The sequence below is a fragment of the Pocillopora verrucosa genome, chromosome 6 (genome assembly GCF_036669915.1).
Source record: "Pocillopora verrucosa isolate sample1 chromosome 6, ASM3666991v2, whole genome shotgun sequence".
In the NCBI taxonomy this organism is placed as follows: Eukaryota; Metazoa; Cnidaria; class Anthozoa; order Scleractinia; family Pocilloporidae; genus Pocillopora; species Pocillopora verrucosa.
In genome coordinates this window covers 46,283-60,359 of record NC_089317.1, presented here as the reverse complement: position 1 = coordinate 60,359, position 14,077 = coordinate 46,283, and the positions used below count along the sequence as shown (strand labels likewise).

General features: G+C 35.2%; 2 protein-coding genes across 5 annotated transcripts; one reads left to right on the top strand and one right to left on the bottom strand.

Moving 5' to 3' along the window:
- Positions 1-11: 11 nt before the first annotated feature.
- On the bottom strand, positions 12-5,765 carry LOC131788313 (kidney mitochondrial carrier protein 1). 2 transcript variants are annotated; one of them, XM_059105402.2, is made up of 10 exons: positions 5,625-5,765; positions 4,393-4,540; positions 3,735-3,829; positions 3,563-3,648; positions 2,996-3,103; positions 2,560-2,684; positions 2,164-2,224; positions 1,974-2,060; positions 1,083-1,163; positions 12-865 (listed from the first exon to the last, which is right to left on the bottom strand). In XM_059105402.2, the coding sequence occupies exons 1-10, from the start codon at positions 5,677-5,679 to the stop codon at positions 812-814; spliced, it is 900 nt and encodes a 299-aa protein (XP_058961385.1). In that variant the 5' UTR covers positions 5,680-5,765; the 3' UTR covers positions 12-811. The 2 variants fall into 2 exon arrangements, with proteins under 2 accessions (XP_058961385.1, XP_058961386.2); XM_059105403.2 differs by having other exon boundaries at positions 5,516-5,757.
- A 169-nt stretch (positions 5,766-5,934) lies between these two features.
- LOC131788314 (G2/mitotic-specific cyclin-B3-like) lies at positions 5,935-11,267 on the top strand. Of its 3 annotated transcripts, none has more exons than XM_066169207.1 (9): positions 5,935-6,089; positions 6,215-6,352; positions 6,453-6,616; positions 7,186-7,266; positions 7,748-7,811; positions 8,336-8,446; positions 8,590-8,820; positions 9,245-9,400; positions 9,868-11,267. In XM_066169207.1, the coding sequence occupies exons 1-9, from the start codon at positions 6,036-6,038 to the stop codon at positions 10,204-10,206; spliced, it is 1,338 nt and encodes a 445-aa protein (XP_066025304.1). In that variant the 5' UTR covers positions 5,935-6,035; the 3' UTR covers positions 10,207-11,267. The 3 variants fall into 3 exon arrangements, with proteins under 3 accessions (XP_066025304.1, XP_066025303.1, XP_058961387.2); XM_066169206.1 differs by having other exon boundaries at positions 6,218-6,352; positions 6,453-6,730; positions 9,868-11,264; XM_059105404.2 differs by having other exon boundaries at positions 6,453-6,730; positions 9,868-11,264.
- The last annotated feature ends 2,810 nt before the right edge of the window (positions 11,268-14,077 follow it).

Below are 14,077 nucleotides of genomic sequence, written 5' to 3'. Positions count from 1 at the left end.
TTTACCGGTAATTGAGAAACCAAAAATTAATTTAATCAGATACTGAACCATTTGAAAGTAAACATGGTGAAAGAGTTGGCCTAATAACACTCCTAATAACATTAACATGGAACCAACAGTATTTTCCTTTTCAAGGAAAATAAATTAACTGGTGTTTTTACCATGTTTGTATGTGTGAATCCACACGGGGACAGTTTGTAGATTACTACAATGTGACTTCTATTGCAGGACATTATCCCATAAAAGAGTGATTAGTTCAGAACAAAAGAGGTGTGACATGTTGCTAACATCTTCCACTGCTAAATGCAGTGAAATCTGCACCAAAGATTTCTGACATAAATCAACTTCATAATTAAATACGTGAACTTTTTGAATCAAACAAAATAATTTGATTATTTTCATGAATATGACAATAAATATCATTTTTCTCATTTGCTGATTTGTGCAAATTTATTTAGTTTATGGTTTTTTCTAAAAAACTGTGCTTCTCAATAACATGCAAACTGCACTTGATGCTGTCATCAATCATATCACGATCCACTAATGAAACTAGTAGAATCATTTGGAGAGTTTAAAAAGTCCCAATCAATGTTGTAATTTGTGGATTTTAATCAATTATTTATTCTTCAATTTGTCTATCTCTTTGTTTTCTTTCTTTTTATCTTATTGGTTATTTTCACATTCCCACTACTATCTGATGATGATAAACAACTGCATGAAATTTAGTCCTCGTTTATAAGTATTGAAATTCACCACAAGGCCTCACTGGAATGTCAGCATTAACATCAAACCAGAGCAAATCATTAGCTTGCTATGATAACACTTCATTTCCATACTTCTTGTACTGTTCATATGACATGAAGAACTTGACAAGAGTTAAAGAAACATGAGCAATATTCAGTGTCAAATTCCAACTTTACTAAATTAATAAAAAAATAATAAAATTGAAACAGTCACTGGTGATACTACCCAAAACAAAATGTGAAGACAACAATTATTGGTAAGAGACAATTAAAGTATTCCACAAACATTAAATAAACCACTCTGAAAACTCCAAGGACTAGAAGATCAACAAAGGATACAATAACATTCCATGGAAATAACCTCAGAAACTGCGGTACAAATCCTCGATAGAGAGCAAAAAATCCTTCAGACCTCAAAGTCTGTCAATGAAGGATGAAAAGTAAATGAATAAAACACAACAAATGGCATAAAAATTTTCTCAACAAAGAACAAATATCATTTCCAGTAATGAGAGGGCTAAAATCTAAAGGTAGGGAAGTTTAAATGTAAAGGCCTGCAAAGCCTGCATTTAGCTCTGTTCTAGAACTACAAATCAGAAATTGGTTAAAAAAGGAAATACTGGCTAGCCCACAGTTCATAGAAGGTGTCAGTATTGAATCATAATTGGAAAGTTGAAAAGAACGAGTAAAAGCCTAAGAAGCCTGTATTTAGCTCTGTTCTGGAACTACAGATCAGAAATTGGTCAAAATATAAATTCTGGTTGGCCCACAGTTAAAAGAAAGTGTTAGTGTAGAATCATAGTTGGTCAGAATACTTTTCTTGATTTTAAATACACCAAGATGAAGTCCATTTTGTGAGTTTGCATGACAATTCACACTGTTTTCTCAATGTTTAATTCAAACTTTGTTCTTACTCAGATAAATTTTGTACTCAATAAATTGGACTGATGGTTAGCTGCAACACTAGAAAGAGAGAAGATAGAGGATTCTGCTCCTCTACCAGACCAGATTGAGCATCACAAGTTGTTCATGCCTCAACAAGTTAGTATCTTAATATTGTTTTGCAACATGAAATCCTAATGAATAAGCTTTGGGATCCAACACTGGAAAGATTTTATAGCAATTAAATAACCAACAATAAACAAGGCAGTTAAAGTAGAACTGACAATAGGAATAAAGACAATAACATGGATAAAATAAATCACATGATTAAGAGTAAAAGTTACTCACAGTAAGCAAACAGTGAGCAGCACTTGTGTAGATGACAGCTGCACTTCCAGTGTTTACTTTCAGATTTCTTTGATTCATCATTCTTGTCTAGACAAATCAGTGAAACAATATTACATACTCAAAGAGTTCAAGACAAATTCCTTAAAAATATTCAAATAGCAAATGGTTCTTTGTCCTTTGGTCAACTGACCCTCACAACATCTATTGGATTTGAGGCTATAGCACCTGCCAGTCCAGCAACTCCACTAGCACTGAAAAAAAAATGAATATAACATTCATTTATCCTATTATTGATAACAAAATTATGCCATAAATGTTAAACATCTTGGTGAATGAAAAACTGGGTGTTACAGTGTTTATAGTAAATTAACATCACATGAAATATATGACATGCATGTGACTTTTTTGGTAAGAAAAAATGGGCAAATTGGCATTGATTCATCTATTTGTAGCCAGAGTAAAAATTTCGAGAAACAGAAATTGGGTGAGGTAATGTCATCATTCTCTCTATTTATCATTAATTTAATTTGATTACACTGAGTGTTATTAGGACAAGTTATGCCACTTATACTGATTTTACAATTACCAAAAATGAGTGTAAGGGTTATCACCCATAATCTTGAGATCCAAAATTTTCTTTTTACACCAATCATAAACTGGAAGTTCTACTCCTGCAATAACTGCTGCTCTTTGAGCTGTGGGACCAACTCCCTAAAGAAAACACAGAAAAAAAAAGCAGAAAAAAAAAACAGTTCACACAAGAACAATATAGTCTTACATATAATACTGATAGATAAAACACTTGAAACAAAATCAAGTCTAAATTGAGGTATAAAATAACATGACTGAAAAAAAGGAATCAATTCAATTTAAATAATCCAATGAGTACAGTACCAGAAGAAATAGCATGATGAGTTCCGATTAATAATAATTATAATTGTAACACAACATTGCTGACGAAGACTCTTGTTACTATGCAATTAATTCCCTGAGCAAAAATTGAATAATATTTTGCAAATTACCCGGTAGAGTCCCCTGATTCCCTCCTCTTTAAATATTGAAGCAAAAGATTGGAGCATTCCTTTTCTTCTTACATTGACAACTGATTGATACTCTGCCTGCATACGAATCTGCAACATAGCAAGGGAAGATATACATAATGAAAACGAAAAAGATCACAATGTCCTAGCAACAAATATGTTGCTTTTAATATCAGGCTTATGACCTTGTCATAAAAAAGCTTGATCTGCTCTAAAACTGGTGGCAAAGCAGAGACACGTCAGCAAAATGTTTGGATCCACAGAGTCACCTTCAAAATGCATGGATTGTCAAAATGTTTATAAGTATCTTTTTTTTCAGTATTTGGACATTTTTTTGATCCCCTCACATAGGCAACCAATATCTGTAATCAATCTTTTAAGAACTAGTTGATAACTCTCTCTTCTCACTGCTATACATTTTCTTCTAAATTAGTTGCAGGAATCTGGGGTAAGATCAAGATAACAACTTGTACCTGATAAGTTTTAGTATTCTAATTATTTATTCTAATTATTATTCATTTTCAGGAGTAAAAGGGTTCATTCATTTACCTTTAAAAGATCAGTAGGGTTACATATGGCTGATGAGACTGCTCCAGCAACAACCCCTGCAATTACATTGTAATATAAAGTCTCATCTGCAGAAGGAAAAGAAAGAAAAATCAAAGATAAAAAAAAAACATTTCAGAATGATACCAACATTCACTTCCTTATTTGTTTTTACCTTTTGGGTTTTTTACCAGCCTTCTTTTCAGAGCATGGTAGAAGCCTAACTTTAGAGATCCATAGGTTGCTTGGCGCAAAAGTGCAGGTGCTACCCTGATTACAGTGAAAGAAAAGTTGATACAACTGTCAGTTAATTAGAAGCTAGTTAACTAAATTTATTTTTTCTTTTAATAGACATGCATTAGTCATAGGGAAAGAGAATTTCAAATTCTAAATAGGGGTTTCTCCCACAGAAATTCTAGATAACTGCTCTTAAAAACCTCTAAGACAAATCTACATTCACATCAATTTATAGGAAAACTCTATGTCAATAACTTATTATCAAATCTCAAAAGTCAAGGAACAAAATGTGTAACAAAATTGTACAGTTTTGACATGAGACAGATTTGAAGGAAAACAAGAGAATGTGGTAATGAAGAATATCATTACCTAATCATTTGATTTTATAAATACACAAACAGTAGCAAATGAAGTGTCAATGGCAATTTGGTTTCCCTCGAAAAGTCAGCAGTAAGCATTGCTACAAAGTTCTGGTAATTTGTTCCAAATCTAGCAGATCTATGCTAGATGTTGTTTAAAAGATACTGTGGCAGAGCTTGACTAATCTCCACTATTTGATTTATTTTTGATTGACCCTAAATTGGTTCTGGACAAACCCATTATACAATGCCTTGATCCCATCTTCTCTGGCAATTCTGACAAAAGCATGGAGCATTCCTCGATATCTGATCTCTTTCTGTTTAGCATCTATCACCTGACCTTGAAGCTGTAGCCGTGTTTTTGTTGTGTCAATAGGAAATGTTCCTGTGACAAAACATCATAGAAAAATTTTCAACATATATGTTCCCAACCATATTTCTGGCCTTTAGGGTTACTACAACAATGGGAAACAGGAGCAAAAAATTGAAGCAGGTGGTTTGGTCTAACTCTTTTAAGTGTCCTTATTCATGCATCTTGAACAACCACTGTTGCACCTTTTATGGACATGAGCAAGCAAGAAAGTGTATTTATTCAGTCACTCCAAATATCCCACCAGTAATTCTCCTAACTGTCTTTCATACAATTCTCATGATGTAAGTTTAAAGAATTTGGTGATGGATCAACAAATAATCCCCTAATTGATATTTTTCTTCATTCTCATAACTTGTCTAGTTCATAATGAATTGATATTGTTAGGAGAAATTCTCTCTTGATCAATCATTGTAGTTAAAGGGTTTAAGGTATCCTCACTCTTCAAGGCAGTTCTGCATAGAACTTGGCTCATTAGGTGTTTGAATGTTGATACTCACTAGTTATAACATTAGAAAATTACTTGCCATGTCTCATGCCATTAATAAAAGTAAATCTCCCCTTCAACTAATAGTTTTGTTTGTGTTTGCTTCTTTTTTATCATAAGTTCCTTTAGAGTGTCACTTCCTCAATGGCTCTGGCAGCAGCCCCACTATTCCCTACCCCCAGATTTTTCTCCAACTCAACATTTAAAAATTGTTCACTGAAGTGGAGGTGGATAGCAGTGGATGTTTACTGAGCTGCAAAGTACAAACACTCTTTATCAGCTACACCTCCTGATCTATTGCACGTTGGCTTCCTCCTTTCCCACTCCACCCCTCCCCCCCCCGCGCCTCTCGTTCCCTTCCCACCTCTCCACTACACCTTCACATTTCATTCCTTGAGGGAGAGTCGCTGTAAAGGTAGAGTGAACGATAGAAATTTATTACCTGAGTTCACAAGACAATAATTGGGATGTATTCGGAAATCAACACTAAAATGTAAAGTCACCTCGTCTTCTATACATCTTAGAGGTCTAAGAAGCCTTCGACCTTCAATCGGTGAAAACGAGAAGCTCATTCAGGCGCAAAACAGTTACCAAAAACATCAATCTTCTCACCAAATTCAGCAGTCATAGAGGCTAATCCTCCATAGATAAATGGTCTGTAATCCATGTAAACTTAAATTTCTTAACGCAGGAGAGCCTGAAACGTGTCACTTAATTATCCTTGGCCTTTCCAAGTTTGAGAGGATCGTCGGCTCGTACGTTTATTACTCAGCGGTCGCACTACTTGAGAGCGAGGCATTCGTTTTCATAGAAACGTATCATGGAGATCATTCTGATTGGTTGATGTATAATTCTTTGGCCAATTAAATATCGCGTGGTTTAAACCCGCAAAATCCAAATCGTTTCTGCACAGATAAAAGTACAGACGAACTGAGTAGAAGTCTTTTAAAAATTTATTGGTATTTTGAATAACAGTCGACAAGGTTTCATTTTGAAAGAAATTTTACATACTCTTTAGTGAAGATGGTTAAAACGCGCTCGAAACCTTCAATTTCGGTGTTTAACAAGAAACACAAGGTCAGTGACAAAAGGAACTCGAAGACGTTTTCCTCCTAGTACGTAGAATGTCTGAAATGTTAGACTTCCATGTCATCCCTTGTTGAAACAGGTCTTATGTTGTGCTTTGTGTGATTTCTTTCCAGCAGGATTGTTCTTTAGGTGAAAATGACCTTCCTGCTCATCTTAAGGAGAAAGCCGCTGAGAAGACAAAGCGACCAGCAGATGGTTCTCCGGAGAACGTTCCTTCACGAAAAAGAGCAGCTTTTGGTGATATTACAAATGTGAGAAAAGTTTCTCATGTTCTTGAACGTATTCTATAGGATATTCCTTTTTGTACTTCCTTTGAAGCCACAATTAAAATATTTTACTTTTGGTTCTTAGGCGACTTTTAACCAGCCTGAGAAAGGAGGGAAAAAGAGGCAACCGAAGAACAGCATCGTGCGAAAAGACACGGAACAGAGACAATGTTTCACAAAGACCAGTGCAAAAGTAAAACAAAACAGAAGGAGCAAAGAAAAAGATTCGCCCATCAAAGATCGAAAACCGTTAGTCTCCGCAGTGAAATCTCAGCCTTCGTCGCCATCTGGTGATATTTTAGGCTATGGAGACTGGAGCGAAGAATCTTCCCATTACCAAGATAATTTGAAAATATCTGCAAGGTTAAAAACTTGCATTTCGTTAGTTCTTGACAGATACTAAGCCAGCATTCTTATTATCTTTTCACGCAGTACAAATTCTGACAGTGATTACTCAATTTCTTGATCACGAAAGAAAGTATGTAAAATACTGATTTGAATCCAAAGCTATCGGTAATATATATACAGGGATATTGATTTTATATTTATTTCTCAGCTATTCGTATAATTCAAATATTTATCAACCTATATCACACAATTATCAATAAAAAATTTAGATTGGCCATTGCATTATAGAAATGTCAGAACTTCACCTAAACTTTGAAGCTAAATATTGAAATGCCAAATTGACTATTAAAGAAAAATGTAATTGAGAAGTGCATGAGATGTAAAATTTAAAAGGCTTTTCAATTAAATAGGTCATCACTGATATCTATCTTGAAAGTGTTCACTGACATAATGTAATTTCTATATTTTAGCACCACAGGTGAAAGTCTGGATTCTACAAGAACTCAAAGTGTTAGTGATTCTGCCTCAACAAGCTTGGAAGAGCCACCAAGGTATTCTTCTCTTAGTTTTGACTCCAATCACTTGTGTCACATATATATATATATAAATATATATATATATTTTGGAGAGCATTTAAATTAAGAGTTGTAAAACCAACACCAATGTATTGATAACAGCCAATTAGTAGAAAAAATTACAAGGAGCCAAGAAGAACTCCAAACAAAAACAAAGTAATTACCTGAAGTGCAGGAAAATCAGAGTTTCTAGGTGACAGTCCCTTTCAGTTTTAAACCTGATTGGTCAAGAAGTCATTGGTCAAGAACTTGGCCTAAGCTTAGTGGACAAATCACACAGTTAAGTCAAGGAAATCCAAAGCAGTCACATATTATTTTGAATACTTGGTTGAATTTTGCTCTTTTACTGAAATTACAACTGACAGTGATAGAGTGCTGACATTTATTATCAATAAATTATTTCATGGTAAGATATGATAATAATTACCATTGAACAATGTCTTTTCTTTTTAAATAGTAATTTAGGCTCTGATGATAACAAGAACAACAAGCCAGGGGTAGAGCAACCCTCCAATAAAAATGTGAGTTTTAGCATCCACAAATACGTAAAAAACTAAAAATACTTCTGTGCATTTGTCTTCAGAATTGACTAAATCAGTAACCCCCACTCTTTTGTTTCATCTTGCATAAGACAATGATTCCAGTGTGAAATAACTCTCATCAGACCATTTTATCCCATTTTCCTAAGGAAACGAAGAGAAGGAACATGTCAGGGCATCTTTTTTTTTCTTTTTTTTTTCCTGACTGACTTAACACGGTTCAAAATGGTTTCTCAGCAGTTGTCTTCCTTATGAACAGTTAAACCTTCAACTTGGAAAAGGAAAAAAACAAAATTTTTTTAACACTTAACCAAGTTAAACTGTCTCAATTTTTATCATCATGGATGGCAGGTTAGCTTTCAAACAATTTTCCTAGCTAATGAATGCTCTTCTTGTGTTGAAAAATCAACTGTAAGCCATGTTCATCTTGATAGAGATACATACAAATGAATCAGTCTGATTAGACTAAGCAATTTTCCATAAATGAGTTTATCATTATTCTGCAGGATGGAAAATTAGCTGATGATGCAGTGATTGACATTGATGCCAACACATCAGATCCTGTAACTGTGTCAGATTATGCAAATGAGATCTTTGTAAATATGAAGAAAAGGGAGGTAATAAGACTTGGTAGACTCACTTTTTTATGGTCCATGTTGGAGTCAGAGCAGACTAATTCTGTTAAGATAACTTAAATAGACAAATGACTGGACAGGATCATCACCAGAAATTTCTTAATCATTTATCTTCCTACTTTCAGGAATGTTTTCCGCTGACAAATTACTTAGAAAATCAGCAAGACATAACTGCACAGATGAGAGCCATATTGGTTGATTGGTTGGTTGAGGTTCAAGAATGTTTTGAACTTTATCATGAGACTCTGTATCTGGGTGTGAAACTTCTTGATCATTTCCTTGAGGGAAACACAATAAAGCGGGATGAACTGCAGCTTGTTGGGGCTACAACTCTTCTTATCTCATCTAAAATTGAGGTACAACTCTTTTTCTCCATTAGCATGTGCATCAGAAGTTGTATTAACACACATCATTTTGTGAAAGATTCCTCAAAGAAACTTTAATAATGTCCAAACAGTCTTTGCTTAATTAAAACAGTAACTTTACCTGCACTTGTTTTAACTGCCAATGACTCACTTGCAATGTACATGAAGATCTTACTTGTAGAAAAAAGTCTAATGAAATCTTGAAACTGGTAGATTGAAATGGATAGATTTCCATATAATCCCATACTTCAACAGTTATACAGTGTTAAATAAAATAAAAACAATTTAGATAACCATTTTGTTTACAGCTTTGGTTTGGAACAGTATGGGGTTAAACAAAATTCTTTCTGTAAAATAATAAATGTACTGAGTACAAGATACTACAACAATCAAATCTACCTTTATTTCATTCTAGGAGCGACATCCACCATGCATGGACGACTTCATTTACATCTGTGATGATGCATATAAACAACAGCACTTTATTGCAATGGAAACTAAAATCATGTCCAGTTTGGGATTTGATATTAACATTCCCATTCCTTACAGATTCCTCAGACGATATGCAAAGGTGAGAAAAACCTATATTGTTATTGTATAATGTGCACAAAATTTAAATTGTGAATGTTATTCAGTGATTTTGCCTAAAGTCTTTACTGAGGAAATGTAGGATTCCAAGCAGCTTCACCTTTATTAAAACTGTTTTACAACAGACCTCAATGTGTTGTTGCCTCCTTGTAGAAAATTTATCTCTTCATGATGTTTGTCCCCTTCCAGTATCATTAGCCCAAAAATAAAATCCAATTCACTGTGATGTCACAAATCTCAAGTTGTGGTACACTGTTTCCATAGTTCTGTTTCTTACTTCCTTGAGAAAAAGAGGCCTGTTAAAACCTGCCATAACAAAACACTCTGGTGCAAGCTCAAGTTGCAATTTATGCTGTCCATATTGTGCTAGAAAGTTGTCCAACTAGACTCTTTTTATTCATTGTCGTGCTTCATGTTTTAATTATAGCAAATTATTATTCTTGTCTTCAGGCTGCATTTGTAAGCATTGAAACACTCACATTGGCTCGTTATCTTCTGGAAAGCTCCCTCCTTGAAGGTCAATTTATTACAAAAAGAGCCTCAATGATGGCTTCATCTTGCTTATACCTGGCAATGATGATGAAGAACTGTGGAGAATGGACAGCTACTTTGGTACATTACACAGGCTACAGCAAGGAACAACTACATGACTGTGTGTTACAACTTAACGCAATGAACAGTGCACCAGCTAACAAAAACTTGATGACTGTGAGAAATAAGTACTCACATCAAGTGTTTCATGAAGTTGCTACAATCCCACCTTTAGATCCATTAACCATTCAAATCTAGATTATCTGCTCTCATATGTTCAAAAATTGTATGGATCTGATTGAAATACTTTGTAAATAAGCATATATTTAAGGAGACATTATCTATATTAGTTATAGGTTTAGCAAAACAATTTCTTTCATGACTATTATGGTATTAGAAGCTGTAAGAGCAAAATATGTTTAGTTTCTTTTTATCAATCAGTATACTTTTCCCATCAGATTTTTACAGAGGATTTTGCTCCATTTACTTCTCTTCAAGTTTTTGTCACGAATTTTATAAAAGGCACTTTCATTTTTAGGGAAATTTCATTCCACTTTTGTATTTGAAATGAAGCTAGTGTTCTCATAAGAAGTTCTTTGTGTAAATTTTTAAATTCCAGTTGTAAGGGGAAGCAGGGAGTGTGTGAATAGTGTATCATGAAGATAAATCTATTTTATTTCTTGTAGCAATGGAAGAATAGAGCAGTAGTTAATCACCACTCACTTCTGTTCAGAGATAATTTTTTACGTTTTAAACACATTTTTATTTGTTTAGGCAGACCTCAAGCAAGCAGAAAATGTTTCACTTACCAAACTACATTAAATCAGATGTTCATTTTGTCTTGTAAGACAGACCTCCACAAATGATTGGAATGTAATGAACAACATTGTGCCGTAAATACAATGATGATACTTTATAGACAACAATCTACTACTGAACTTTTCTCGTGTCTTTTCAATAGTGGTACATTTCTGCTCTTGTAATATTCATAATACTGAGAAATGCAGATCACTTATCAGGTTTGTCCGACATACCCCTGGATATATACATCAGACTTTGACGCTGGACAAAAGAATGAGATTGTATACTAGAAATTAAATTGTTTCTTTGAAATTTTTAGTAAACGTAAAGGAAATCTAAATTTACATGTGTTTCAATGAATTGTTGTTGTTATGGTAGCTGAAAAGGTGGCATGATCCAAAAGACTGAATGATATATAAGGCTGAGGAGAAGTTCCATTCTTATTACCTGGGAAAATGTAACCATAACCTTTGTGCACAGAAATTAAATTGCCAGATTGACGAGCTTGCATCAGCGCTTACCCTAACCCAGGCCTTACCCCTAAGTTTATTACCGAACAAGAAGTGGGAAGGACAAGAGTACTTTTTTACAGCAAGGTCATGTCTTTTGGACTCTTTTCTTGCACATTTTCGGTTTAAAACAAGCGCAAGAAAATCACAAAAATGCATGTAGATGTGGTTCTTCCCTGGGAAGTAAGTCTTCAAAGCGCCAGGGTTTGAAAAAACAACTACTCAAGGAATGAAACTGTTTCGTGTGGCTATCTCGAAATTTCTTATCATATCGACGCAAAGCGTTACCGCGTCGCTGGCTATCTGAGAATTTCTCGATATACTGACGCAAATGTAGCCGCTAAGTAAATGCTTAGCAGCTTTTTCATGATCGATAATGATAGACCATGAAACAACATCCTACAAACTTAGTGGCTTCATGAAATGCTCGTAAGTATAGGCGAACAAAAATTGTTTTTTTCTTTCACAGTATACGTTCCGCTTACTGTCAAAATATTTGAAGGAAAATTTTCAACATTACGGTTTTTTTATTCTATAGTTAGAGAGAGCTCCTAACCCCTTCCCCATCTCCGCCTCCTCTAAAATTTCCATCGCTCTCAAAGTTTGGCTTCGTAGCTCAGTTGTTGCTAATGCTGTTACAGCGGGATACTCAGAACTCCAGGATTCCCCAACTCTGTGAGAGGCCGAGCAGGCGAGAGGTCTGCAAAGGATATGGCAGTCATCACTGGTACACGATCACTAACAAATCTCTCGCAGGCAAGCGTTTCCCGAGACCTCAAACTTAATTGCGAGAGAAGAAACACTCTTACTGACGAGCTTATAAACAAGGCCTTGGGTTTAACGTACTTATTTCCTGTGAAGCCTGAAAACGTTGCTATGATGTTCTCACATTCACAAGCATATAGTGAATTGTTTCACTAAATCAGTGAGGACGTGACCAGGAAACGTATTTTTTTCTGTGATGTGATGTGTCAAGTTGGTTTCCGCATGCTGTGCGACTTTAACTGATGCCGCGACTAAGAAGCGCAACTCTTACGAAATTAGGCTCAACAAAAGTGATTAAATATATAGTTTTTTTTTTGACAGGACTATAACTTACGTCGGTGAGATTTTAGCAACGTCAGGAGGTTTTCTTATGACTGCTACCCTAAAGCGACAGAATGGGACACTTGAAATCCTGACCGAAATGCGTATAGAACTTGAATTTTGAAAAAAAGACCTTAAAGGTTGAAAGTAAAACTTGAGTTATTTGATACTACAAGCATACTTCATCCATCCTACACCCAAATTTTGAGTAGAAAATGTTGGTTGGAAAATGTCCCAAAAAAGCATAAAAAAGTGTTTTGATGGTAAGACGTTTGGCGCCAATTGTACCACCCGGTGCTTTCACAAATCAACTCCGCCCCAACCCTCACATATTGTCGCAAAAAAAGCCACAAAAGCGCAATGAAAAACCAGTGTTGGTGGAGATGGAGAGAGAGAGAGAGTGGGGGGGATGAGAAGGTTATGTACAGTATTATTCTTTTAAAAGAGGATCTGGACAACCGTTGGATAACCGCTGTATGTCGATACAAGGAGAATCGAGGATGGCAACGGCATCAAGAACGTAGCGAAAAAAATAGCTTTAACGAGTATGTTACGTGCACGTGTATGTCAAAACTTTGTAGCTGTCATCTGCTTTAAAGCACCTTAAAATCACTAGGGTTTGAAAATTCTGAGAACGGAAACACCGACGAAAAATTATTGCGTTCAAAGAAAGGAAAACGCCATTTCCGAGTTCTCGCGGATCAGTAATCTGGTGCCGAAATCACGACGCCAAAAAAAAAAGCCCAGTAGCAAGTCTCTCTCATCAGTATGAAGAATAAGTGATGTGGTAGTGAAAATGAGCGAAAATTATTGAAACTTAATGTGGGAAGATGAAAATCATTTGTGGGAGAGAGGCATTCAGCTGAGTGAAGGCTGAAAAGGAAAGACTAAAGCAGAACTGTTCGATTTATACAAGAGAGCTGCAGCCATGAAGCAGATCAAACTTGTCTCTTATGTCTCTTCTGCCAAAGACCGCAGTAAACTTTTGGAGGGGAAATTACAAACAAGAGAGCAAATTTTCAGAACTTAAAGTTTGAATTCTTGGACGTAAAAGTTCTCTAATATTTCAGAGCTCTCGTTCGCATGCAGCCGTGCCTCAGCTGCCTTGATGTCATCATTTAACCATTGTTTTATTTATTGCTGGTTCGTAGAGAGGGCTTATTATAATTTGCGAAACGAAAAGAAATTAAATCTGTAATTTGCGAAAGAAACTCGAAATCTGTAATTTGCGAAACAAAAATGTGTCATTTGCGAAACGGAAATCTGTAATTGTTTCAAAGAGCTTGAGTGTAAAGGCCGATCTCTTTTTAAATGAATTTTATACTCAAGAACAACGTAATCTTAGGACCCAAAATTGTAGGTTAACCAAAACAATTCCTCTCTCTTTCTTTTTTTTCCTTCAACAATATACGTTCGCTTCTAATCACACAACATAGCGAATGACTCGCAAATAAGCGCATCACTTTTGCAAGTGTGGTCAGACTACTGCCAAGATCATAATACACGATCCAAAAGATAAATTAAACAAAGTAGCAAATAACGCTTAATGGAAGGTAAAAATCTCCCTTTCTATTTTGAGTACATGTCTATGAACTGGGAAATGTAAAATGTATCTGATTCCAACCCTTCATCATCTGATGTCAAGGCACTGACGTCTAAACTCCAGGCACATCTGATTAAAGATCTACTTCAAGATTTCCAACAATCTTAAAATTAAACAAATCTGCCCTCAG

Coding starts and splice junctions, on each gene's coding strand:
- LOC131788314 (XM_059105404.2), top strand. CDS start 6,036: ATGGTTAAAACGCGCTCGAAACCTTCAATTTCGGTGTTTAACAAGAAA. Junction 7,267..7,747: donor AGCTTGGAAGAGCCACCAAG/GTATTCTTCTCT, acceptor CTTTTTAAATAG/TAATTTAGGCTCTGATGATA. Junction 7,812..8,335: donor AGCAACCCTCCAATAAAAAT/GTGAGTTTTAGC, acceptor ATTATTCTGCAG/GATGGAAAATTAGCTGATGA.
- LOC131788313 (XM_059105402.2), bottom strand. CDS start 5,679: ATGGATTACAGACCATTTATCTATGGAGGATTAGCCTCTATGACTGCT. Junction 2,225..2,559: donor AACCCTTACACTCATTTTTG/GTAATTGTAAAA, acceptor TTTTTTTTTCAG/TGCTAGTGGAGTTGCTGGAC. Junction 866..1,082: donor TATTTCCATGGAATGTTATT/GTATCCTTTGTT, acceptor ACTCTTGTCAAG/TTCTTCATGTCATATGAACA.